General features: G+C 41.5%; 1 protein-coding gene across 2 annotated transcripts in view; it reads left to right on the forward strand.

Annotated features, from left to right (window-relative positions):
- DPYS (dihydropyrimidinase) overlaps window positions 1-25,643 on the forward strand; it is a 99,523-nt gene that overhangs the window by 67,566 nt on the left and 6,314 nt on the right. For both annotated transcript variants that reach the window (XM_027973109.2, XM_027973110.3), the window contains exon 8: window positions 17,428-17,635. In XM_027973109.2, coding sequence (XP_027828910.1) covers window positions 17,428-17,635 — 208 coding nt within the window. The remainder of the gene's footprint in view (window positions 1-17,427; window positions 17,636-25,643) is intronic.

Here is a 25,643-nt window from a genome sequence, read left to right on the forward strand (position 1 = left end):
AGAACAGAAGATTGAGATGGGCTCGGGAAAGGGCATAGAACTAACTGAATCCTTGCAGGGAGGATCTGGATGAGTAGACAGGGGGCAGTAAAGCCCTCCAGATGAAGAAGTCTGGGAGAAATGAGGGAAAATGGAAAAGATAATTCAATAGGCAATCAAGAGACAGAAGAGGCTGGGCAGAGAGGGGTCAAGAGGGCAAGCAGCTGGAGACAAGATTAGTCCTGGCCAAACTGCCAAGGGCTTTGAGTGGTAGTTTAAGTCCAGCAGATTTTCTCTTAGGCAGCACGAGCTATTGAATGTCTTTGTGTAAGGATCTGAATTGATCTAAATCTGTGCCTCCCTATTTTTACATGGCATAAGTAGAAAATGGTTATTTGTAGAGTACGTTGCAGTAAAGAGAAGGGGATTTAGAGAGTGGAAGGAGAATATAGCAAAGTCAACTTGTCCTGGTTTGCCCAGAACCTTGCCAGTTTTCCAGTAGCACTGAAAGTCTCACATCCAGACAAAATCCTCAGCCTGAGCCTACACCAGGACTGCTTCACTTGGGAGGATGCTTTTGGTCAAAGGTGACTAGCTTAGGCTCTGCCCACACATGGTCACCCTGGGATCTCAGAGTTTCAGTCTTGCATCTGGGCTCATCAGTTGGCACACCTTGATTAAATGGCATTTTAGGGTCATGAGTGTACAGGTTGGGTTGGAGTCTGGGAGAACAGTCAAAAGGCTATTGGTGGAGTCTGGCTTGAGTGAATAAGGCTTCGAACAAGGTAATGGCAAAGAAAATGGGGGAAAAAGAATTGATTTAAGATATTTTTCCCTGGGGGACATAAAAGTCTCCTGACAACTTGGAGAAAGACTGAAAATTGAATGAAGTAGAAATGACTTCAAAACAACCGCAGCTTTGTTCATTTATGACCCAAGCATTTATTGAGTGCCATCTGGGTGTAAGACATCATACTCAAAGCTGAGTGAGAAATGTGTTCCCCTTATGAGCTTAGAACCTAACTGGACAGATTGAAGCATATCTCTTCATATTTACTATAAGGTAAAAGGTAAGGTGTGTGGCACAGTAGTTAAGGGTCATGAGATTCACAGCAGAACTGGGTCACTAGATTCAAATCTCAGATACTAGCTACATGACCTTGGATGAGTTAGTCACCTCTTCAGGTCTCAGTTTCCTCTCAAACACACTAATGTAGATGTGCTAACCACAGTACCAAGCTCTGGGGCTTGCTGGAGGAGGAGATAATTCCTTTCACATGATGTGTGGCATAGGTAAAACAAAGCACATTAATAGCTTTATCGGGCTTCCTTGGTAGCGCAGATGGTAAAGAATCTGCCTGCAATGCGGAGACCTAGAGTCAATCCCTGGGTTGGGGAGATGCCCTGGAGGAGGGCAATGGCAATCCACTGCAGTATTCTTACCTAGAGAATCCTCAGGGACAGAGGAGCCTGTGGAGTCACAAAGAGTTGGACACGACTGAGCAACTTAAGCCCAACACAGCAATAGCTTTATCATTATCACATACAAAGGGATAAGAGATTTCTCAACTAGCAGAGAAGTATCAAAGAAATGACTTTTATGATTTGAGAAAATGAAAAAAAGCTTAGAAGAATCAACAGCAGTTTCAGAATTCCAGTTTGTTTTGTCAATCGTAGTTTCGATCCTGTTTACGAATCCTCTTCTACACATTTAGTTTGTGATTGCCGTGTCACTGGGGTGCAGTTGTTCCTGTGGTTTTTACGTAAAAAAAACCCCTTAGAGGTCACATTGCAAAGCAGTATTAAGCAGCGATGGCTGTCTGACCATGTGAGGCAGTGTCTCCAGAGAAGGCTGTCTGTATAATTTCTTTATGTTAGTTATAACTTGGATACTTTTACAGTTTTTAAGTCTTTCTCTCTCTCTCTCTTTTTTTTGTTTTAAATCCAAATTTCTGATTACTTCTATTGGCTGAATTACTAACAGCAGAATCACTACATCAAAGAATATATGAATTTAAGGCTTCTCTGCATATATGGTTACCGCCTCATTGTTCCTGACCAACTCTGGGCACAATCTTTTATTTTCTTTGATTTTTGCTGCTTTTTTGGGTAAAAATTGTTACCTTTCAGCTACAAATTGCATATATTTGAACACTAAGGAAGTTGAATATTTTTTCATATTTGTTAGCCATTGGACTCTTTTTTTTTTCCTTATAAAGAAATATCCGTTCATGCACTTTGTATATTTTTCATTTGGTAACATATTATTGTTTGTCTCTTCATTTAAATGGTCTATCTTTTTTTTGAAAACTCCCCAAGTTTCTTTTGAGAAATAAAAGCTATAGTTTCATGAAAGTGCTTTGTATAAACTGTAAAACCCTATATGCACATTATTATTATTGGAAGATTGGCCTTGTTCATATGTTAGTCATACTCATAACAAAGAGGTCCTTGCAAATTCAGATTTAGGCTTGAGTAGAGTGTGAGCTTTATTCAGGTTGGAATTTTTGTCTGTTTTATTCACTGCTGTATCCCCAATGCCTAAAACAGTCCATGGCATGGAGTAGTGATCAATAAATATATGTTAAATGAATGAGTATGAGATAAACACATAGATGGATAGAGATTTTCTACAATGTTCCACCAAGATGACTTCATTTTCTTTTTCGCCTCAAGCTGGAAGCAAATGGAGTTGTGGATAGCTGGCAGGTCAAAACTGTGAAATAGTATTCTTATCAATCTGGACTTAGGAAACTCATTTCTTAGAACCTAACTTTCTTTATGGTAACATTGTAAGCCTAATTAGTAATTCTACCTCATTTATTTAAGTGATAAACCAGAGACAAGATGAGTTTAATGACCCAAGCATGGCTTTCAGCAATATGATAAAAGACTCAAGTTGTTGCTTTGTTTTTATATAAGAGCATTTCTAATTCCTAAATATATGACAAGCCTCCTAGTCTTTCCATGCCTCACTTGTTGTTTTCTGGCAGTAATGAGAATAAATTGTTCACAAGGTCTAAAAGAAGACGTGACAGTATGCCTTAAAATTGATTCATTCTTTGGTTGCCTAGTTTGGGGGAAAGGTTTTGCATAGAAATTTATGCTAATAAGTTTAATCTCCTGTATAGACCTAAATTCAACTACCCACAGGTGCCTGGGACCATCTTCTTTTCTAAAGTCTCTGTTCTGTTTTTATCTCTAATTATCCTACCTCACATTATGTTTTCCTTTTAAGGTGCTTTAGTGTTTCTGGAAGAACATGGGGTAAAATTTCCTATAAATGTGTGTTTTGCTCCAGACTTGTTTCCTGGATGGATCACTTACAGTGGGAGGCAGTACATGGTGGTTAAGTGCTTTGTGTTTAAGTGACACAGACTCTTATTTATGATCTTAAGTGAGTCACTCAGCTTCCCTGAGCCTCAATTTATTCATTTACAAGATAAGTATTTTAAAAACCCTGCTCCCATTGGATTGTGAGGATTAAATAAAAGAATGCATATAAAGATGCTGGCATAGGGCTTGACAAATAAGCAAGCAGTAAATAGAAGCTGCAATGGCATATCATTTATCATTGTCATGTTCATCCATACATGGCTTGGCCATGGCGCCTAAGCCACTGAGGTGCTATTAATGACTGTAAGAAAATCAAGTGAAAATGTCAAAGCAAAAGACAAGGAAAGAGAGAGAGATCCCTGTAAGAGAAGATCCCAGAAGTAGCCCATCTAGGATATATCAGTCAGGGTTCAAACAGAGAAGTGGAACCACCTGGAAATACAGATATAGATACAGATGTATACACACGTGCATATATACATCTGTATGAGCAATAGGTATATGCTCACATGTATATATACATACATGGACTTCCCTGGTGGCTCAGTGGTAAAGAAGCTGCCTGCAATGCAGGAGATATGCATCCGATCCCTGGGTTGGGAAGATTCCCTGGAGAGGAATGTGGTAACCCACTTGAGTATTCTTGCCTGGAAAATCCTGTGGTCAGAGGAGCCAGCAGTCAGAGTAGCTGATGGAGGCTGATGAAAACAGAGCAGGAGAACCCAGGGGGAGCTTCTCACCACTGGAGATGAGGCGGTAGATCATTTGACCTGCAAATTGGTTGCTGCTTCACTTCCACCCTTAAAGCCTAGATGCCATGATCAATGCAGGTGTCTGTTTTAAGCCTAGATACCATGATCAATGCAGGTTATCTGTTTTAAGGTAAAAACACTGAGAGGTTCAGAGACGTTATTCATTAGCTTCAGATCACACGGCTAAAAAGGGCAGAGCTGGGATTCAGAGCAGACCTGGTTGGCTTGTGTCTCCTCTCAGATACTGCCAAGTGACAGCCTCCCTAGAGGGCAGGGAAGGAAGGCATGCCTGCAGCATAGAAGTTAAGACGCGGTCTCCGGATTCAGACCTCCCTGCACTCATACCTCTCTGGTTTATAATCTGGATTCTCCACTTACAGATGGCGAAACCTGGGGTGTGTTACCTAACGTTCAGTTGAGTTCAGTCGCTTGGTTTGCTTCAATTTCCTCGTTGTCAAATGGGCCTGATTATAATCCCCTAGCCAGAGACTGTACGTAGGTGCATTCTCTGCAACAGTGCCCAGGGCTATAAGCACCCTGTTGGCAGTTGTTACCCCAGCTTGCTCAAGTCAGCGGGTGTCTGCCTGTCTCTCTGCAGTGGCAGAGCGCTGGTCCGGCTGCTGCTGCCTTCTCTGCTTCATTATGGATGAGCTGCCCTGAGGCGGGCTCGGTGGCGGGCTCGAGCGCTGTCAGTTTCTCGCGCAGCACTTTGCGCAGCTTTTCAGCATCACCACCTTGGATTCTGAGCCTCGCCTGCTCGAGGAAGACAGAGGTGATGCTGCCGTGACCACAATCAGCCCCGGCGCCTGCTCCTTTGACCCGACAGTGCTCCCTCGAAGCAGCTGCCTTTTGGGTCCGGTCAAGTGGGAGCTAGACTACCATATTGCTAATTGGGACTTTGGGGTTGTGCTCATTCCTCCAAAATGCTCTATTTTTGGAGAGTCGATGAAACGCTCCGGTGCACCCGGACGGAAATAGATGATTAGCTGTCACGAGCGTTCTTGCCCAGATGGAAAGCAGATACTCACTGTTGAAAGTCCAAGTGTTCTAGTAACTTTGTCAATGAGTGAAGATTGTGATGCTCTCATCCTTGGGGCAGGGGTGCTCATCGATGGTGGGGTGTGATGATGGAGGGTGGAGTGTCAGGGGGGGTGGGGGGTCAGTCTGCCGGTGTTTATTTCTCGCCCTGCACATGTACTTCCTGTGTGACTCAAGCAAGTTTCTCAACCTCTCTCAGTCTCCATGTCCTCAGCTGTTCAACAGAGATAATAATCTGGGCTGTTGCGAAATGAGATGAGGCAGTGCACATGGAGGAACCTGGAATATAGTTTAAAGGACACTGATCATACCTGGAATTTGCTAGATGGTCACAGGTGTGTTCCCCTCTGCCCACGAGGATTTGGTCACCCTTTTTGTCCTCCTTTGCACTTTTGAAATTATTATTATTTTCTTTACCCCTCTTCTTTCCTCTCTCTCTTTCTCCCCTGTCCTTCTATTTTTTTCTTTCTGTGTCTCTCTCCCTTGTCAAGATTTTAGGTCTCTTCTATTTGTTTGTTTGTTTCTTTTTGCTACTGGATGCATTTAGAGCTGGAGAAGGAAATGGCACCCCACTCCAGTACTCTTGCCTGGAAAATCCCAAGGACAGAGGAGCCTGGTAGGCTACAGTCCATGGGGTTGCGAAGAGTGTGACAGGACTAAGTGACTTCACTTTCACTTTTCACTTTCATGCATTGGAGAAGGAAATGGCAACCCACTCCAGTGTTCTTGCCTGGAGACCCTCAGGGACGGAGGAGCCTGGTGGACTGCCATCTATGGGGGCGCACAGAGTCGGACACGACTAAAGCAATTTAGCAGCAGCAGCATTTAGAGCAGAAGTCAGTGAACTCCCCTTTTGTAAAGGGCCAGAGAGAAAATATTTTAGGTTTTATGGTTGCTACTATTGTTGCTACCTCTGTTGCTACCATTCATCTCTGCCATTGTGATACAAAAGCAGCCACATGCTATTACAAAAGCAGTAATACATAACTGAATGAACATGGCTATGTGCTAGTAAAGCTTTATTTACAAAAACAAGTTGTGGGCCTGATTTGACCTGCAACCTCTGATAGTTTTCCAAGCCCTGATTTAGGTTTTTTAGAGATTACAGATTCTTCTTAAACATCCAAGGTCAGCGCTTTCTCTGGAAACCTGGGACTCTGGTTCACACCATGACACCAGGGAAGCCTCTGGTATCTGAGTGGCTCTTGTAGGGTATTATTCCACAGCACAGCCTTTAGACAGAATCAAAAAAGTGATGGGGAAATGTTACTTTGTTATTCACAATTCATGTCTAAAAAATTCTAAGGAAATTCCCTTCAGATACTTGGATCATCAGTGACTCCATCCATTCAAAACTGACTAATGGTGTCTGAGCAGTCAGCATGAGGGAAGACTTGCTAGCCGTGGAAGAAATACATAAGCATAGCACTTTGCATAGTTAACGGCCGATTGTCTCAGGCTACTTCTGAAAGAGTGTGTAGAATCTGCATTGCCATTAAATCAAGCTGCTTTTCATCATTACGCGGAAGCCTTTTTACTTCACAGACTGAAGTTCAGGGTCTAGCTTTGCCACATGCTAACTGTGTCCTGGAGGATTTAACCTCTTTTGACCTCAGTTTTCTCATCCGTAAAATGGGCATAATGATAATACATCAATATCATAGGCTTGTTGCAAGGATTAAATGAGATAATGCTTTCAATGCCTGTGGCAGAGTAAATCCTATGTATTTTGGTTATGGTTATTATAAGCAAATGACAGTTTTGGAGTTTCTGAGGGCCCCTATTTGAAGTGACTTGGAAATGGAATCACGCGACATTCTATTTGCCTCAGGAATGCTGGTGGCCAGGGGTCCATTCTTAGGTTTGTGGAGCTGGAAATTCCCTCTGGCTTCTTCACACAGTTCACTGGCAGCCAGGTCCGTGGATCTCTTTCCCGACCACAGACTTTGCTCTTCTTCACTAACACATCTCACTCCTGGTTGTCAAGAAGTTATCTTCCAGTGTCATACCACATTTCATCTGCCAGCATTTCTGCTTACTACCTCCTTTTATTTGCTTCAGCAGGGATGGAGGGAAAATAGGTCATCTTTTTCCTTCCAAAATAAATGTTGAGAAGTCCATCTGACATTTCTGTTATCCAGCACTCTCTTTTTCCATCCGTTTATTGAGAACCCTACTGTCTTCCCTTTATATTCCAGAGAGTCTTTTTTTATTCCTAAACTATGTTATTAGAGCTGAACATAATCTTAAGGACCTGGCCTATTCTGATTTTCAGGAAGGATATTATGTGAATTTGACCTAGTGTATTGCTGTGTGGAAAACCTACACAGCTTCTCCAGTGACTCAGCTGTAAAGAATCCACCTGTAATGCAGGAGATGCTGGTTCGATCCCTGGGTGGGAACGAGCCCCTGGAGGAGAGCATGACAGCCTACTCCAGTACTCTTGCTTGGAGAATCCCATGGACTGAGGAGCCTGGAAGGCTATAGTCCATAGGGTCACAAAGAGTCGGACGTGGCTGAAGTGACTGAGAGAGCACGCATTGCTGTGTAGAAAACCCACATCTTTTTCTGCCCAAGTTGCACCCATAGATAGGGTATCAGTGTCATCTTGCCAGGAGCAAGGCAGCTTCCTAGGAAGGGTAACAATGTAATTACAAGGCCAAGTCCACCACCCCCCCGACCCCAGGAAGTTATTTCTAACTCAGAACCAATATGTTGAGCCCACAGCCTCGCCTTCTGAAAGCTAACAATCAAACCTCAGCAATAAGCACTTACCTGTTTAACATTCATAGGACATGCATCCTAGAATCATGCTAAACTTTTGCTGATTCACATTCAGCTCCTGTTCCTTTGAGACACTAAATTATTTTTAGTTCTCTACTTTCTGAAAACTACTATATAAAATATGAAATATTTATGTTAAGTAGTAATGTCAAAATTAGCTAATAACTTATTTTCAGATAAACAAATAGGTATGCAAAGTGCTTTCTGTTTGCTCAGTGCTGTGTGAGGCATAGGGGGTGAAAGACGTGGTACCACCTTCCAAGGTCAACTTGTTGTATTAGTCACTCAGTCATGTCTGACTCTTTGCGACCCCATGGACTGTAGCCTGCCAGGCTCCTCTGTCCATGGGATTCTCCAGGCAAGAATATTGGTGTGGGTAGCCATTTCCTTCTCCAGGGGATCTTCCCAGCCCAGTGATCAAACTCAGATCTCTCCCGCATTATAGGCAGACTCTTTACCATCTGAGTCACCAGGGAAGCCCAAGGTCAACTTTCTAGAGTCTAAATCCAATGTATCTAACTGCAGTCTATACAACTATCCATGACCTGTAGAATATAACTCCAAGGACAAAATAGCTGGCTTACCTGATCAGTTTATTTCTGTAAGTCAATGTTTGGGCAACATTTTTATGAATCTGCATTGAATGTTTTGTCATCCATGGAGCACCAATAGAGTTCCAAGTGATTGTCCAATTTAGATTTAATAACGTGGCTGAAGCAATTCCCATTTTCTCTTCTGTGGGAGGCGGTGCAGAAGTCTGCAGAGAGGATGGAAGATTGATGGGTGCAGTGAGCAGCAACTTTGCTTAATAATGAGATTGCACTTGAAGCAGCACCACTTAGCATTTCCAGAGAAGTGACTGCTTTGCTCTCCATTTATATAACTTGTCACGTCCAAGAAATTGACAGAGAAGTAGTCTGAAATGGACAGTTGGAACACGCATCAAAAAAGATAGATCTTCCATCGTGATCACCTGGAGAATGACCAATTTCAGTTTAAGGAATTTTTAATAGCATCCTAAATCTCTTGTGGCTAAACAGAAAACAGACTTAAGAAACACCAGGAAGTATGGGACAAGCTGCTTCCCATTTGTTTCCTGGTGGAGGAAGAATGTTTTCATTGATTGCATGCTTTGCAAGTAACTTCTCATAGAGCTTTCAAGGGGCTACATTGTCTAGTGGTTAAGAGTCCAACTCCTTATCTCATATGAACTACATGAACTTACAAGCTGTGTAACAGAGCATGAGTTATTCACCTTTTTGTGTCATCATCCTTGTCTATTGCATGGGAGAAAAAATAGTATCTACCTCATAGTGTTGTTCAGTCAGTCAGTTCAGTCGTTCAGTCCTGTCCAACTCTTTGCAACCCCATGGACTACAGCATGCCAGGCTTCCCGGTCCTTCACCAACTCCCAGAGCTTACTCAAACTCATGTCCATTGCATCAGTGATCTGGACAATCACTTGGTCCATTGCTATCCAACCATCTCATCCTCTGTCGTCCCCTTCTCTTCCTGCCCTCAATCTTTCCCAGCATCAGGGCCTTTTCAAATGAGTCAGCTCTTCACATCAGGTGGCCAAAGTATAGGAGTTTCAGCTTCAACATCAGTCCTTCCAATGAATATTCTGAACTGATTTCATTCAGGATGGACTGGTTGGATCTCCCTGCTGTCCAGGGGACTCTCAAGAGCCTTCTCCAACACCACAGTTCAAAAGCATCAATTCTTTGGCGCTCAGCTTTCTTTATAGTCCAACTCTCCCACCCACACATGACTGCTGGAAAAACGCATAGCTTTGACTAGATCGACCTTTGTTGGCAAAGTAATGTCTCTGCCTTTTAATATGCTAAGTTGGTCATAACTTTTCTTCCAAGGAGCAAGCATCATTTAATTTCATGGCTGCAGTCACAATCTGCAGTGATCTTGGAGCCCCCAAAAATAAAGTCTGCCACTGTTTCCTCTGTTTCCCCATCTATTTGCCATGAAGTGATGGGACCAGATGCCATGATCTTGGTTTTCTGAACGTTGAGTTTTAAGCCAACTTTTTCACTCTCCTTTTCACTTTCATCAAGCGGCTCTTTGGTTCTTCTTGGGAAGGTTTCAATGGTTAATATCCCTTCATGTTCAATATAGAAGGCGTCAGAACACAGTGTAGACAGATGAGGTATATATATATATTTTTTTTAATTAATTTTTATTGGAGTATAGTTGATTACAATGTTGTGTTAGTTTCTACTGTACAGCAAAATGAATCAGCCATACATGTACGAATATCATCTCCCTTTTGGACTTCCTTCCCATTCAGGTCACCCCAGTACATTAAGTAGAGTTCCCTACGCTATACAGTATGTTCTCATTCATTATCTATATTGTACCTAGTGTCAATAGTGTATATGTGTCAATCCCAAACTCCCAGTTCCTCCAAACCTCTCCCTTTTTTTGAGATAAGAGATATTTTTGAAGAGGCCACTAATAGACCTGAGACGATTCTTTTAACTTACTTTTGGTTCTCATGGTAAGAATCTATTCATGTCATGGACGAAGTAGCTGAATTGGAGAAACTATAAGAAAATACCTACACAGGTGACTTCTCTGGGGTCAGGAAGACCCACAGTTATTCTCAGAAATTCTCGTCCTCTCCTCAGTGTTCTCTCTGAAAGCACATGGACAGTGTTGCCATCTCCTGCAGGCTTTGCTTCAGTGATTTTCTCATCTGTAGGAGCGTGCAGCTCTTTGATAGGAAGCTATTTGCAAAGGGACAGAATGTTTTTCTGTGGCTGTGATGTCAGTGGTATCAAAGTTATTGACTCAGTTGAAAAACAGCTTAATGTTATCTTCAGGGCTTCTGCTTTCCTGTCAGCTCAAGCCTTGGAGATGTGTATAATTGGGACTCGCTAAGACAACCTTGACACCCCTCTGCAGAGTGACGTGCCTGTTTGATACAGGCTCAAAGGTCGTTTGACAGTGAGCAGCTTTTCCCTTGGGGCAGGGTAACCACGGAGAATCTGCTAATGAAGAGTCAATGGTCCAAGAACTCCAGCCTCACTTCCCAGATGGGAAGACTTTAATCATTCTTATCTTTCCCGTCACCACCAGGACAGACCAAGAGCCTAGCCATCCAATCGATAATCAAAAAGAAGGTATTTCTTATAATTATTCCTCTCCTGAGCTGGCTTGCATATCATTAAATTGAAAAAATGTTTGAGGATGAATCTCACAGCTCCTTGGTTTGACTTATGAATGGAATCAGAGCATCACCCCACATTCGCATCTATTCTGTGGACAGATTTGGTGGAAAGTAGCTTCTGATTTCTTTTTGAGTAATAGACCTTTTGAACTATGCCACAGACATCGTGGGCTTTTCATTACAAGAATTACTCTCCTAAGCCAAAGTCTTTATCAGTCAGGGTCTTTGGCTGCAAACCAGAGCAAGTAACTTACACTCAGGTGAGTAAAAATGGTCTATGGGAAGATCATGGGGAGCTCACATATCAAAGGAATAGTCTATGGGCCAGGCTTTGAAAGAGCAGAACCCAGAGCAACCCTGGACAGACTGTAGCAGACGTTGATCTGTGTTCAGGGATATACCCTCCAATAACTTTCATTTATTTGTTTATTTTGTCATCCTGCCAAAGATTCAAATTCTTGGGAAACATTGCGTTTTCCCATCTCTTAGCCAGGGAAGACTAGGGCACCATGTGTAGCCATCTTGCCAGAATAACTCCAATGGGGGAGAGACATTTCTTTCTTTCTTTTTCATTTGGCCACAGCATGCAGAATCTTAGCTCTCTGACCAGGGGTTGAACCCACCACCCCTGCCGTGGACACACATGGAGTCCTAACCACTGAACCACCAGGGAGTTCCTGAGCGAGTTTTCTTAAAGAAAAATTTGGGGTGGCTGAAACCAGAGGAAGGGAGAGTGAATGTCAAGGGTTGGAACAACAGTGCTTGCTACACTGCATCTCTCGGAATAGGACCACATGTGTGGCTGAAATATACTGCAAAGCTCCCATTTGTCACCTGCTCCAATTTGTCGCCCAGTGTTGCTGAACCTTAGGATGATGACCTGTTAGTCCAATGACTGAATCCCTTTTAGTCAGAGCCTGGGCATGTTATTCTTACTTTCTTCTAAGATGGCTAAAAGAAAAGACTGTATCAGGCAGGGTTCTTCAGCTGCAAGCAAAAGAACTCTAAGCTAGATGGTTAAACAAAAGAGGAATGTATTAGAAAGAACTGGTGGCTCAGAGAATCTCCAGGAGGGCCAGAAGACCAGGCTGAGAGGATATGCAGCTGGGACCAATGCCCCAGGTCTCCCAGAGGATAGTGGAGAGCCCCAGGGCTGTCCCTGGACTCAGTTACCATGGATGGTTTGATTGAAGCAGGGCTTGAACCCTAGTGCTAAACCTCTGTCACAGCTGGCCTGAAAAACAGAATTGATCCATCTCTACCTTCACCAACATGGATTCTGTGGCACCTGCTTCCTGAGCCACCAGCTTGCCATGCAAAGACTGGTGCGGGGGCACCATTTTGGAGGAGGCCAGGTCACGTGATGGGGTCAGCTGCAAAGGCATCTGAGAAGTGTGTTGTGGCTACTGCCTTCGAGCAGAAGGCCTCTGCCTTGGAGGAAGCACGTTCAAAGGGACAAGCGTCCTTACAAAAGCAATTGTGTGACTTTGAACTTGTGCTTATTCCATCAGTGGACCACATCTTTCACGGTGGTAGTTTAGTTGCTAAGTTGTGTCCGACTCTTGCGACCCCATGAACTGTAGCCTGCCAGGGTCCTCTGTCCATGGGATTTTTCAGGCAAGAGTACTGGAGTGGGCTGCCATTTCCTTCTCCAGGGGATCTTTCCAACTCAAGAATTGAAGCTGGTCTCCTGCACTGCAGGCAGATTCTTTACCAACTGAGCTATGAGGGAAGCATCTCCCATACTGCACTGGTAATAAGTAGATTTTAAATACATTTTGTAATAATTTTATAAACCTTGTGATGATACTGTATTGTATTTTTTGTTTAAAACAAATATTGAAAATGTACCGCAAGTTTTAAAATCTTGCAATGGGGTTAGATATATCAGTTTACTCAAAAAAAGGCAGTGATTCCAACCTCTCAGAGGTTGCTTCAATATCAAACTGGGCAAGCTCTTACACAGCTGTATTTCAGCCTTGTTATCCAGGACATGGGGTGATAATACTTATCTATAGACTTCATCATGTTGACAATGTTGGTATTGCGAAGTATTATTAGGTATTGATAAAGGTTTCACGTAACTGGATACAATCCAACTAAGAATGATAATTGTAACAATGTTTATTTATTTATGACTAATCAGCTTGTGCAGCTCACCAGACATGTTTAGTACACAACAGAAATGTAGGAGTGGATGTTTACATTCCATTTAAGTCAGTATTCTATTTCCAACACACACAAAACATAGCAACTGATTTAGATAATGCTAAACCACAGAGGAAAATGCCAAGTTTTACGGTGGGTCATCAGGGTTAGCTTCAAGAGGGACCAGTATTCTCTTTTCTTTCCTTTCCTCTTGTTTCTTTCCATTTCATTTCTCTTCTTTTTCAGCTTTATTGAGATATAATTGACATGGGACCAGGATTTTGGGGCAGAGTCTAGTGGAAGGTCAAAGAAGTTGGTATGGCAAGGGCAGGGAGAGGGCAGATGTGAGCAGTGAGAAGGGCACCCAAGGAAAGAGAAGATTCCGCAGTGTGAAAGCACCTACAGAGCTGGAGACTCGCAGCTCAGCTGGAAGGAAAAGCTGGGTGAGGAATGACACCCTGTCAGACGCCTTCCAACGTGAGAGTGGAAGCACATACTTTTTGCTGCTGGTGATGGTGCCAAGAATTTACATTTGGTGTTAATTTGACCTCATTTACATAATACCTTATTATAGCGAATCACTTAGATGTTGCCTAATTGCCCTCTTTCTCTTGCTGACCCCAACACTGAGAAAGTCAAAAACATGACCTTTAGTTTGTCTGAGGCAGAGAAATCTGATTTGATATTTTGCTGCCACAGATCTTCTGCTTTCATATCTACTTGTTTTTTGCATATTTGTTTTTCCTAGGCCACACAAGCGCTTTGCCTTGTGTATTTCCTTTGCATTTGTCCACACGCATATGTGTTCACCCATGCTTTCCGGGAAGTTAGGAAAACCCAACTTTTTTCCATTTAAATTATATAATTGTCATTTTCTTCTCTTTCCCAGTGTATTCTTAATTCTAGTCTTTCATAGATATGCAATATTCCATTGAGTAATCATTGGAAAATTGTTATGCTTCAGATTTTCAACAGTTTAGATATTGTAATGACAATTTTTGTGTATAGAACTCATTTCTTTTCTGTTAGATTATTTTCTTAACAGTATCTGTAACTCTTAACTTTCTGCTTAGAGAAATAAAGTTTTATAATTTAGAGTTTTCTCTTTCTTGCCTCCCAATCTTGTATGTAAATAACCATTTCAGCATGAATTACTGTGCGTTTTATTTTGTCTATATAGCAGCCTTTCTAATGTATCAGTCTAGACATGCTTATGTAACATACTACAATATAAGCCCAAGATGTAACTGTGAAAAGCAGGAACGCAGTACCAGACTATAGAGCTATCACAGAGAGATTGTGATGGTGATAAAAAAAAGTCACTGTAGCCTGAAGGTCTAAATCTCCTTTATATTGTTTCCTAGATTTATTTTCTTTAAGTCTGTGTCTTTTATCACCAATTCATAACTTATTCATAACTCATTCCATACCTACTAACCCTTTAACTATTTTATTCATTTCCTCATGTTCATGACATCACTTGCTATTTGATAGGTCCTCTTCCCGCCTCCGTAGTGTTTAAAATTATTGTTGCTGTGTTTGTACCCACCTCCCAATCATTAGTGATCTTTTAATGTTTCTCTATATGAGTAAGTTGATTCCTAAGGATACTGAATGCTGTTTTTTGGCAGTATACACTGGCCATATGACCCAGCAATGCCACTCATGGGAATATATAGTAGAGAAGAGTTCACAACAAACATGTACATGAATCTCTAACATCTGTATTCATAATCATCAAAAATTGGAAACAGCCAAAATGACCTTCAGAAGGTGAATGGAAAAACACTCGGAGGTGCGTCTGTACAATGGAATGCGTGCCTGCATGTCTGCATGCTAAGTTGCTTCAGTCGTGTCTGACTCTGCTACCCTATGGACCATAGTCTGTCTGCCAGGCTCCTCTGTGCATGGGATTCTCCAGGCAAGACTACTGGAGTGGGTTGCCATGCCCTCTTCCAGGGGATCTTCCCGACCCAGGGATCAAACCCCCATTTCTTCAGTCTCCTGCACTGGGAGGGGTTTCTTTACCACTCGTGGCACCTGGGAAGCCCCTGCAAAGGAATACTGCATAGCAATTAGAAAGAAACGAACTCCTGATACCAGCAACAACTTGGGTAAATCTCAAAAGAGTTATGCCAAATGAAAGAAGTCAGATTCAAAAGGTTGCCTACTCAATGATTCCATTTATATGACATTCCTGAAACGAGACAGCCACAGTAACAGAACAGATCAGGGTTTTCCAAGAGTTACGGGGGAGGGGAAGTTGTGACTATACAGGGACGGTATGAGTTGTGGGAGGTGATGGGACTGTTTTGTGTCCAGAGTGTTGTGAGGGTAAGACTTCTATCCAGGTGTCAAAATTCACAGAACTATCACTAAAACAGTAGATTTATTGTAGTTAATTTTAAAAACATAAAAATGTTGCAGTTTCATCAAAGTAGTCATAGGTCTTTTGACAAGTTATTTAATCTCTCTAAATCTCAATTTATTTACTTGTCAAGTGTAGAAAATACTCTCTATCTTGAAGCGGTGCTATAAAGATGAAATAGGATGTCATAAAGTATCCACCTGGCATAAGGAAGCTCCTCTTTTTCTTTTCCATGCTGATATTTCTCATTGGGAGCAGGTTCTTTTTTGTGGTTATTATCATCTGGGCTTTTTAAACAGTTATTTGGCTTTTGGGGAAAAGACTGGAGCTAGTGAGGGTTTCAAGCAGAAATATGACCTGATCTGATACTCACTTAAAAAAAAAAAAAGAATCATTTGAGCAGCTTTGTGGGGAGTGGTGAGGAGTGCAGAGGGTAGGGTGGAAACATGGAGGGAGCTCCCTGGTTGCCTAGTGGTTAGGATTTGGTGGTTTCAGTGCAGATGCCCTGGATTCCATTCATGATCAGGGAACCATCCCACATGCAGCATAGTACAGACAAAATGCTAATAAAAAAAAAAAATAGAGTGGAAACATGAAGAGGTATTGAGGTTGTCCAGATGAGAGATGGTCGTGGTGTCAACGAGATGACTCAGTGGGACAACAGAGTGGGAGAGAAGTGGGCAGGTTTGAGATTTTTGGGGGAAGAGGTGGAATCAATAGGCTTGATGATGGTTAAGGATTGAGGAAACATGGTTGGAGGTAGCGTTTATTGAGATGAGAAACTCAAGAGAGGAGCAAATTCAAGTGTGAGGACTGTAATCATCATGGAAAACCAATAATTTGTTTGGATGTGTTGAGTGGAAACCCAACAGGTAGTTGGGTATGGCGTTCTGGAACCCAAGACCAGGCCAGTGTGATCCCATTCATTCCCACTGGAGGTGGCTCTGTGAAGTTTCCCAGCTCTGACCCTCCAGATTAGGACTGCAGGGGAGCTGTTAGCTGTTATTCCTTCAACCTAACCTTGGGATTTTTTTTAATGAATCACTTTTCTTTAATCCACCCCTGAGAGCAAGCACTTGTAGAAACTTCAGGTTATGCTTGTATGATCCACTGCTGCCAGGTTTTCTTTTTTGTTTTCCATTTAATGTGATTTAGGGAAAGGAGCATTTCCAAATATCCAGCCTGGAAGTCATTAGTCATATTGTATATGATTGAGAAGTATTAATAAACTACTGAGACAGCTGATGAATATGCAAACACGTGACAAAATATGCTAAGGGATTATATGCTAACATATTTTGTTATTTATATTATGCTCAAATTTCCAGTTTCGCCACAGACAAGGGAAAGAAATTCAAGATATGATTTTCCTTGAAAGTTACCTATTAACTGTTGCCTCTGTGAATGGAATGGAATTTGGGGAGAGATATTGAGAAGCCTCAACTGTGTCTCCAAAAAGTTAAAATTCTGTAGATTTGGGTATTTGGTCAGCATGTTCATCAGACTCATCTATTTGAAATATTTTATAATTAATATTTTGTTCTTTAAATATATACATAAAAATAACTTAAAATCATAAACATGAGAGACAATGCCCTTCTTCCGCCCACTCCACCTCTTTAATCACCATAAAGAGTGATCTATTGGGTTTTTCTCAGAAAATGTAATTACTTTGTAATGAAATGTTAATGCTTTGTTCTATTCTTAAAGTCACTTGTTCCAGTAATAAAGCTATGGCTTAATAGAGTTGCTAAATTTTCTTCTAAGCCATTCTTTTAATATTTCATACTTGTCAAGTGAGCCAGGCGTGATCGGGATGATTTTTGTTTTTACATCAGGACCATTTCGGCAAAAACCCATCATCAGGCTGTCAACTTCAACATCTTCGAGGGCATGGTTTGCCATGGGGTGCCCCTGGTGACGATTTCAAGAGGCAAAGTGGTATACGAAGCTGGAGTTTTCAGTGTCTCAGCAGGAGACGGGAAGTTTATTCCTCGTAAACCGTTTGCTGAGTATATTTACAAACGGATCAAGCAACGGGACCAGGTGAGTTTGGGGCTGCAAGGGCTGTTACCGCGGGCTGGACTGTCACGTGTTCCTGATGTTGGTGATTGCATTATCACATACAATGGGGTAACATATTCCTGGGATGTGAGAAAAGGTTACGGACAAATAGAGCTTTCAAAGAAAAATTCATTACTGGATGGATGCATTTTCCTTTGCAGATTAGTGCCTATTCAGGGTTTCCTAATGGACCAAGTTGGGTTTTCCTAGGCAAGTTCAGGGCCCCTGTGGGCCTTTTGGCAATTGCTATTAGTCAGGCTCGTCTCACAAGTAGCCATTCAGAAAGATAAAAGTGCCACCGTTTTACACCTGAGAGAAAAAATGGGAGGGAAAGTGGGAAAGACTGTGGAGAGCCATCAGACTGCAACTCAAGCCCAGCCCCAAGGAATGAGAGAGGGAGAAAAAATATAGCGTGAGGAGCATCCTAGAATACCATTTCATTCAAACTAACAAATGTTGAGCAACCTACAGACAGCCCTTGAGTCCGTTCCTGGGTCCAGCTACGTAGCATGCTGTCATTGGCTGGGAGCAACAGTGGGAGGCGTGGCCTCCCCTAAGAACGAAAACGTGAAGTTCAAGCTCAACAACTGCCCCTTGAGAAGCTATGCTCCCTGTAGTTGAAGGTCTGCAAGGTGCATCCTGGCTTCCCCGATAGCTTAGTTGGTAAAGAATCAGGCTGCAATGCAGGAGACCCTGGTTCGATTTCTGGGTTAGGAAGATCTGCTGGAGAGGGGATAGGCTACCCACTCCAGTATTCTTGGTCTTCTGTTGTGGCTAAGCTGGTAAAGAATCGCCTGCAATGTGGGAGACCTGGGTTCGATCCCTGGGTTGGGAAGATGCCCTGGAGAAGGGAAAGGCTACCCACAGCCATATTCTGGCCTGGAGAATTCCATGCACTGTACAGTCCATGGGGTCGCAAAGAGTCGTACAGGACTGAGCGACTTTCACTTTCACGTTCAAGGTGCATTCATGGCAGGGTTGGGGTCAAGTAAATATGAATTCTGCCGTGACTTCACATTTCCTCGCTGTGTGGCCAAGCATCTCTGTCATCCCTGGGCTGCTTCCTCATCTCGAAAACGAAGATAGTGTTTTCTCCCCAAGAGACTGTAAGAGTCAAGTGAGATTTTAAAATAAAAGGGACCAGTGGGAGGTCTATAAATATCAGTTCTGTCTCTTTGTTTTCCCCCTTTGATGACTGAATTTATAATAAAGTCTTTGTAATAATCCTGTTGTTATAAGAGAGGTATTAAAAGGTATGTTCTTTTACTATGTCTTGTATTTTCACGTTTGTTTATTTAGTTCATGCAGTGTTTTCAACAATTTTAAAAATTCACTTCACTAAATACACTAACATATCAAAAATTTCAGATTAAAATCATCTAAACTGCTGGTTTGGGAGTGATGGAAGGCAACCAGTGCCCTCAATCTCACATGGTAAGAATAGGCTAGAGCTGGGTGACGGAGCCCTGCAGAGGCAGCATTTATGACTTTCATCTGCAGGCTTCACCCATTAATGTTCCCAACCTGACCACATAACCATTATAGTTTATAACCCTTGGATTAGTTCTAAGGCTTCCTTGTCTTTTTCCTTTTTAAAATATATTTCTCTTTTTCCAAAGTTCTCTAGCTGTTTTCTGATTCATTTCATTTGGATCTTGCAGTCTCTTTGATTTCTTCCCTAATGTCTTGTGAAAGTTTTTTGCTTGTGGATTCTCAGACTTTGTTATAAATAAGATTCATCCTTTCTTCTTCTTTTTTAAAAATCACTTCCTAAAGCTTTGATTTAGTAAACAAGTACTCTGGAATGCTGTAAATTCTCAGAATGTTACAATTCTTCATGTACTGTATTTCAGTCAATGTATTTAAGGTTGCCATTTATTTTGCTGGGGTTAATTTGTAAATGTTGACACTGACAGGTGACAGGTAGGTAGAAACCATAAGATTTCCATGTATTTCTAAATATCATATGGTAAATTACAGCAATACTAACATTTACTGAGCTCTTACTGAGGCAGAGCACAGTGCTAGGGGATCTTGTCACTGTTAACAACCCTGTGAGTGAGGGAGTATTTATTATTTTCCCCACTTTAAATATTAGGAAACTGAAGCTTCAGGAAATAAAGTTCGTCATGTCATACAGGTCATATATGGCAGGACCAAAACATAAACTCTGGTTATCTGACTCCAAAAGCTATATGCTTAAGCAACAAACCACATACTGTAAAACATAAGGGTTGACTTAAGTAAGTAAGTGTTAGTCGCTCAGTCATACCCGACTCTTTGCAACCCTATGGACTGTAGCCCATCAGGCTCCTCTGTCCCTGAGACTTTCCAGGCAAGGATACTGGAGTGGGTTGCCATTTCCTTCTCCAGGGAATCTTCCCAACCCAGGGATCGAATCCGGGTCTCCTGCACTGCAGGCAGATCCTTTACCTACTGAGCTACAAGGGAAGCCCTTTAAGTGAGTTCAGTTTAGTTCAGTTCAGTTCAGTCGCTCAGTTGTGTCCGACTCTTTGCAACCCCATGAATCACAGCAGGCCAGGCCTCCCTGTCCATCACCAACTCCCCGGAGTTCACTCAAACTCATGTCTATCAAGTCGGTGATGGCATCCAGCCATCTCATCCTCTGTCGTCCCCTTCTCCTCCTGCCCCCAATCCCTCCCAGCATCAGAGTCTTTTCCAATAGTCAACTCTTCGCATGAGGTGGCCAAAGTTAATGGGAGGTAAATGATTCTGTACTAGGTTTGGGGAAAAATAATTAGAGACATCGATGGAAGCTAGTTCATTCATGACACTCGTAGTAGTGATACAAGGAATAAACAGAAAGGCGTAGACTCAGAAGTGGTAGATCCAACAGAAACAGTGAAAGGGTTAGTCTCTCAGTCATGTTGGACTCTTTGTGATCCCATGGACTGTAGCCTGCCAGGCTCCTCTGTCCAGGGAATTTTCCAGGCAAGAATATTAGAGTGGGTAGCCATGCCCTTCTCCAGGGGATCTTCCCGACCCAGGGATTAAACCCAGGTCTCCTGTATTGCAGGCAGATTCTTTACCGTCTGAGCCACACTTGGTGGTAAGTTACTTGGTGGTAAGTCATGTGACAGGGGGAGGCAGCTCCTGGCTATCAGTACCTGCTGGTCACCAGCCGGGATGCTAGACTAACTGAGAACACCTCATATTAGTCTCTCTCAGTTGTGTCGGACTCTTTGCGACCCCATGGACTGTAGCTCACCAGGCTCCTCTGTCCGTGGAATGTTCCAGGCAAGAATACTGGAGTGGGTTGCCATTTCCTTCTCCAGGGAATCTTCCTGACCCAAAGATAGAACCCAGGTTTCTTGATAGACGGTATTTAAAAGACTGACTTTGCCTAAGTCTTCCTCCTGTTCGGAAAATGTTTGAGGCAGCCAAGATCACCACATGACTGGCTTCATCAGTCCTCTATTTCAAATTGTTGTTGGGTGTTTTGTTGGCAAAATTAATGCCAACGTCATTTTTTTCAGAGTTCATCATCAGTTTTGTGAGTTAGTTTCTTAATATTTTCTTCTGATCTCAACTTTGAAGGTATTTTAGTCCATGATTGCTTTTACAATAACAATAAGTAATAATTGTCTTAATTATTACTTAACAATATTAATTAATAATTAATTAATTAAGACAATTGATAATTGTCTTAATTATTACTTAATAATAAACTTAATTATTACTTAACAATAAGTAATAATCATACAACAATTGTATAATATGTTGTTCTGAGCACTTATGATCTGTTAGGCACTGTACTTGGTGTAATTAATAGTTTTTATTTTACTTAATCTGCACAGCAAGCCATGTGAGAGATAGTATCATCCCAGTTTTACAGAATAGAAAACTGGCTCTCAGCAAAATTAGGTAAAATTTCCCTGGGCTAAGCAGTGAGAAATCATAAGAGCCAGGGATGGTGGTAATGCCTTCTGTATTCTCACTATACCATGGGATTTCAACAGAACAAGAAAAAAGGACATAATTGTGAAACTCAAATTATGGGGAATCCATTATTTTTAAAAGAGTTAATGTGGAAAAAGTATCAAATAAAGTGGATAAAATGAGGTTTGAGGATTCTGTGGAGATGTTTCAGATCTTTTTTTTTAAAATCTCCATTAGGCAAAGATAATTTTATAGAGGAAACATATCACACTGAAGTTAAGAAAAAGAGCTGTTAAGAATCCCAGATTTTATATTCACATGAGGTAATGAGAGCTCTTCCCTTGGTTTTCATTTAAAATATTCAGACTTCTTTGTGAGTGAGGATAAGAGTTTGAAGGCAAGCAGGAAGTGTGCACACCGCCTCTCCTGCTCACCTGTTATCCTTCCCAAGACCATTAATCACTCGCCACTCTGGACTCCAAAGCGCAGATTGTACAGAAATGCCAGAGTTTCTCAGTCCCAGAACTCAGCTAGTCTCCTGGCTAGAATGTTAGTTCTTTGAAGAACTTACTTTGTTTATGCCCAGTACTTGCTATCTGGTAGGTGTTTGATAAATAGACAAATTGCAAATGGAAGGAACAAAGACTATAGTTTCAGAGGTCATGGACAGGAATTTAGATAAATTTGCACAGAAGATTGTCCCCTGCCTCATCCCAGACAGTGGGGTTATTTGTAAACTTGATTCCTATCGATGATTTTATTACTTAATAAAACGCTTAGTATCATGCTGTGCAGCTGTCACTGTTAACAGATATTATGAGGAAGTCCAAAGGAGAGAAATGACATTTTAATGTAGTTTGACAGCTTCAGGAAATTGTTACTTTGACATTAAACATCGGATCCTTAAGGGAAAAAATTTAGATCAGGAGATGAAACAAACTCTATTTGATAAACATAATAATAAAATATATATTTCAATTCAATATAAAAAGTCACTTATGGAAGAGTACTGGGGGATTCAGGGAAACAAAAGAGGAAGAACAAAAGTACATTGTCCCCTGGTATCTGTAGGGGTTTTGTTCTCAATATCGGCAGATACCAAAATCCAGATTTTCTAGTCCCTTATACTGTTGTCGCCTTCTATCTGTGCATTCAACCAACAACAACTGAGATGTTCAAGAACATTTTGAAAGAACAAAATCAGTTTACATATGATTCATTCTTCACCCCCCTCTAAAAGCTAGTTCTTTAAACTCAAATGGTTTATTATTTCTAGACTTTTTGTGTGTTTAGAGTGTTACTTTTTTTTTTTTTAGCAAAACTTAGAAGTATAGACAGTCTTCCCATCATCCTCTTTTCTCTTTTCTCAGTAGTAAGCAACCCAATCTCTTTTGTAAAATAAGGGTCATGTTGCATTTTCTGAAGAAGCAGGAATAGCTGCCTGGAGTCATGCATGGTTTCAGAATACTGCTGCCCAAGCTTTTAAACTGGCTGTACCTTTGCATCCATACACATAATTTGCCATTTAGATACGATAAAATTGAGTGAATGGCTGATCTAATCTTTGAAATGGGTATCCTCCATTTCTTAAAGAACAGTTTTTCAATGTCTTTCTCAATGTGGTAGCTCAAGGAAAATATTAATAATTGAAGTCATCATCAACTGCCATATAATTCTAATTTTCCCAGATGGATGGCTAGTATTGAATAAAGTAAGTAGATCTCTTCTTACTTACACTTATAAAAGATGAACTGTATGTTGGAGCCACATGTATGTATCCCAGCCCAGCTCCTTATTCAGTGATGTCAATTTGGTAGCTTGAAATCAGCCATAGTGGGAGCATTTACGTGACAGAAAGAGACACATGCATTAAGTCAGGGCTTTAGGAGTGATGAGAGAAAGGGAAGGTGGGTTGTCAACATTTACCAGCGCATTGCTGTATACAGGGACTTTCTAAATGCTTTCTTTTCATATTTCATCTAACCATTCAACACTCAGTAAATATTTGCTAAAAACTAATTAGGTGTTCACATTGTTCTGGAGAAATAGCTCACAGAGTATTTTGAACATTAAATAGAAACATTTGGTGGATTATAAAACATTATCAAAATGTGAATTTTCATTGTTATAGATCACCTCTATTGAGTCTAGTGATTCACCTTCCCTTGGCAAGCTCAGTTCCATAAGGACCTCTGAGAACCTTGACGTTCACGAGGTACTGTGTACCTATCTAAATTCACCAGCTGGGTGTGGATTTTATCTTCAGAGAGTCACTGTTCCAAAGGAACTGCTTGGTGTTAGGTCAGCGTCTGCTTTCAGTATTTGGAAGTTCTGTTGTCTTTATTACTATTTTAATATCTTAGCATCCATGGTCAGCATTGTATTAGGAACCCCATGGAATTCAAGATTCTTTTCTCTGATCTTGCTCGTCAGAAAATCTAGCATCTTAGCATTCCACTCTCTGCAGACAATACAGTTAAATTTTCTATCAACTTTAAGTTTCTTCTTTCCCCTGATCAGCTAACCAAAATGCAGTTATGCAGGTATAATGATTACAATTAATATTTATTCTAGCACTGCATATTGTGATATAATCCTTTTTTTGTCTTTCTATTAACTCATCATAGTAACAATCATCATTAAATACTGTGAACTCAAATTGAACTCTCATCTATGTGAGTAAACCACCAGCGCCCTGCTGAGTGAGGTGCCATCTGTGTTTCTTATATTACTTAGGATAGCCTTTCACACTGTTTTACTCTCAAGCCCTTCTACTTGGTTGTGAACACATCAAGACAGGAAGAACTCCTGGCCTGGGCTGATCATCCAATTTTGACCAGCCTGTACTAGGCGGGAAAGATGCCATCACCCAGGTCAGTCTCCCAAAGGTGTACATTCAGAACCATAGTCTCTTGAGGTACTCCTTGAGAAAGCTGTCAAATGATCGTAGATAATGCTACCCTCAGGTGATTCTATCACCTGATATCATCTACAAAGTTCTAAAAAAAAAGTCCTTCTGTCAAGAAATCTTTCACTTAACAAATGTTTATTAAGCCCCAGGTGCTATTTCAGGTGCTATGGATAGATGCTCTTCCATCTATCCATCTTCCTGGGGATACAGGTACAACTAAGACAGCAGTTCCTGGGCTCAAAGAACTGTAATCCTACTTTAGTCTCTGCTATAGTTTGTTGCTGCTTAGGTTCTCGTTCTGTCTGAGATGCTAGTTATGCCTCCTTGTGAAGAGGTCATTAGCCACTTGGATAAAAGAGTCTGGGATTTGGGAGAGATTGGGGCCAGACATAAGATTTAGAAATCCTGGCATATATAAGATTTAAAACCACAAGTGTGAGGCCACCAGAGAAGAAGGCAAGCTTGAGAAAGAGCTCTGGGGCTGTCAACCTTCAGAGGCTGAGGAGAGAAGGGTAAGAGCCAGCAAGGGAGCTGAAGAAAGCTGATGGGTGAGGCTGGAAGAAACCCAGGAGAACACAAGAAGAGAGGAGACCTCCTTCCTTTATTCAACCCAGAACCCTCTGATGCTTCATCCTGGCCTTTCCGTTAGCTTTATGCTACATTAACATCCTCTAAGTAATAGGTAAAGTAATGCTCAAAATTCACCAAGCCAGGCTTCAGCAATACGTGAGCTGTGAACTTCCTGATGTTCAACCTGGTTTTAGAAAAGGCAGAGGAACCAGAGATCAAATTGCCAACATCCGCTGGATCATGGAAAAAGCAAGAGAGTTCCAGAAAACATCTATTTCTGCTTTGTTGACTATGCCAAAGCCTTTGACTGTGTGGATCACAAGAAACTGTGGAAAATTCTGAAAGAGATGGGAATAACAGACCACCTGGCCTGCCTCTTGAGAAATCTGTATGCAGGTCAGGAAACAACAGTTAGAACTGGACATGGAACACAGACTGGTTCCAAATAGGAAAAGGAGTCCATCAAGGCTGTATATTGTCACCCTGCTTATTTAACTTATATGCAGAGTACATCATGAGAAACGCTGGGCTGGAAGAAGCACAAGCTGGAATCAAGATTGCCAGGAGAAATATCAATAACCTCAGATATGCAGATGACACCACCCTTAT

The sequence above is a fragment of the Ovis aries genome, chromosome 9, assembly GCF_016772045.2.
Source record: "Ovis aries strain OAR_USU_Benz2616 breed Rambouillet chromosome 9, ARS-UI_Ramb_v3.0, whole genome shotgun sequence".
Classification (NCBI taxonomy): Eukaryota; Metazoa; Chordata; class Mammalia; order Artiodactyla; family Bovidae; genus Ovis; species Ovis aries.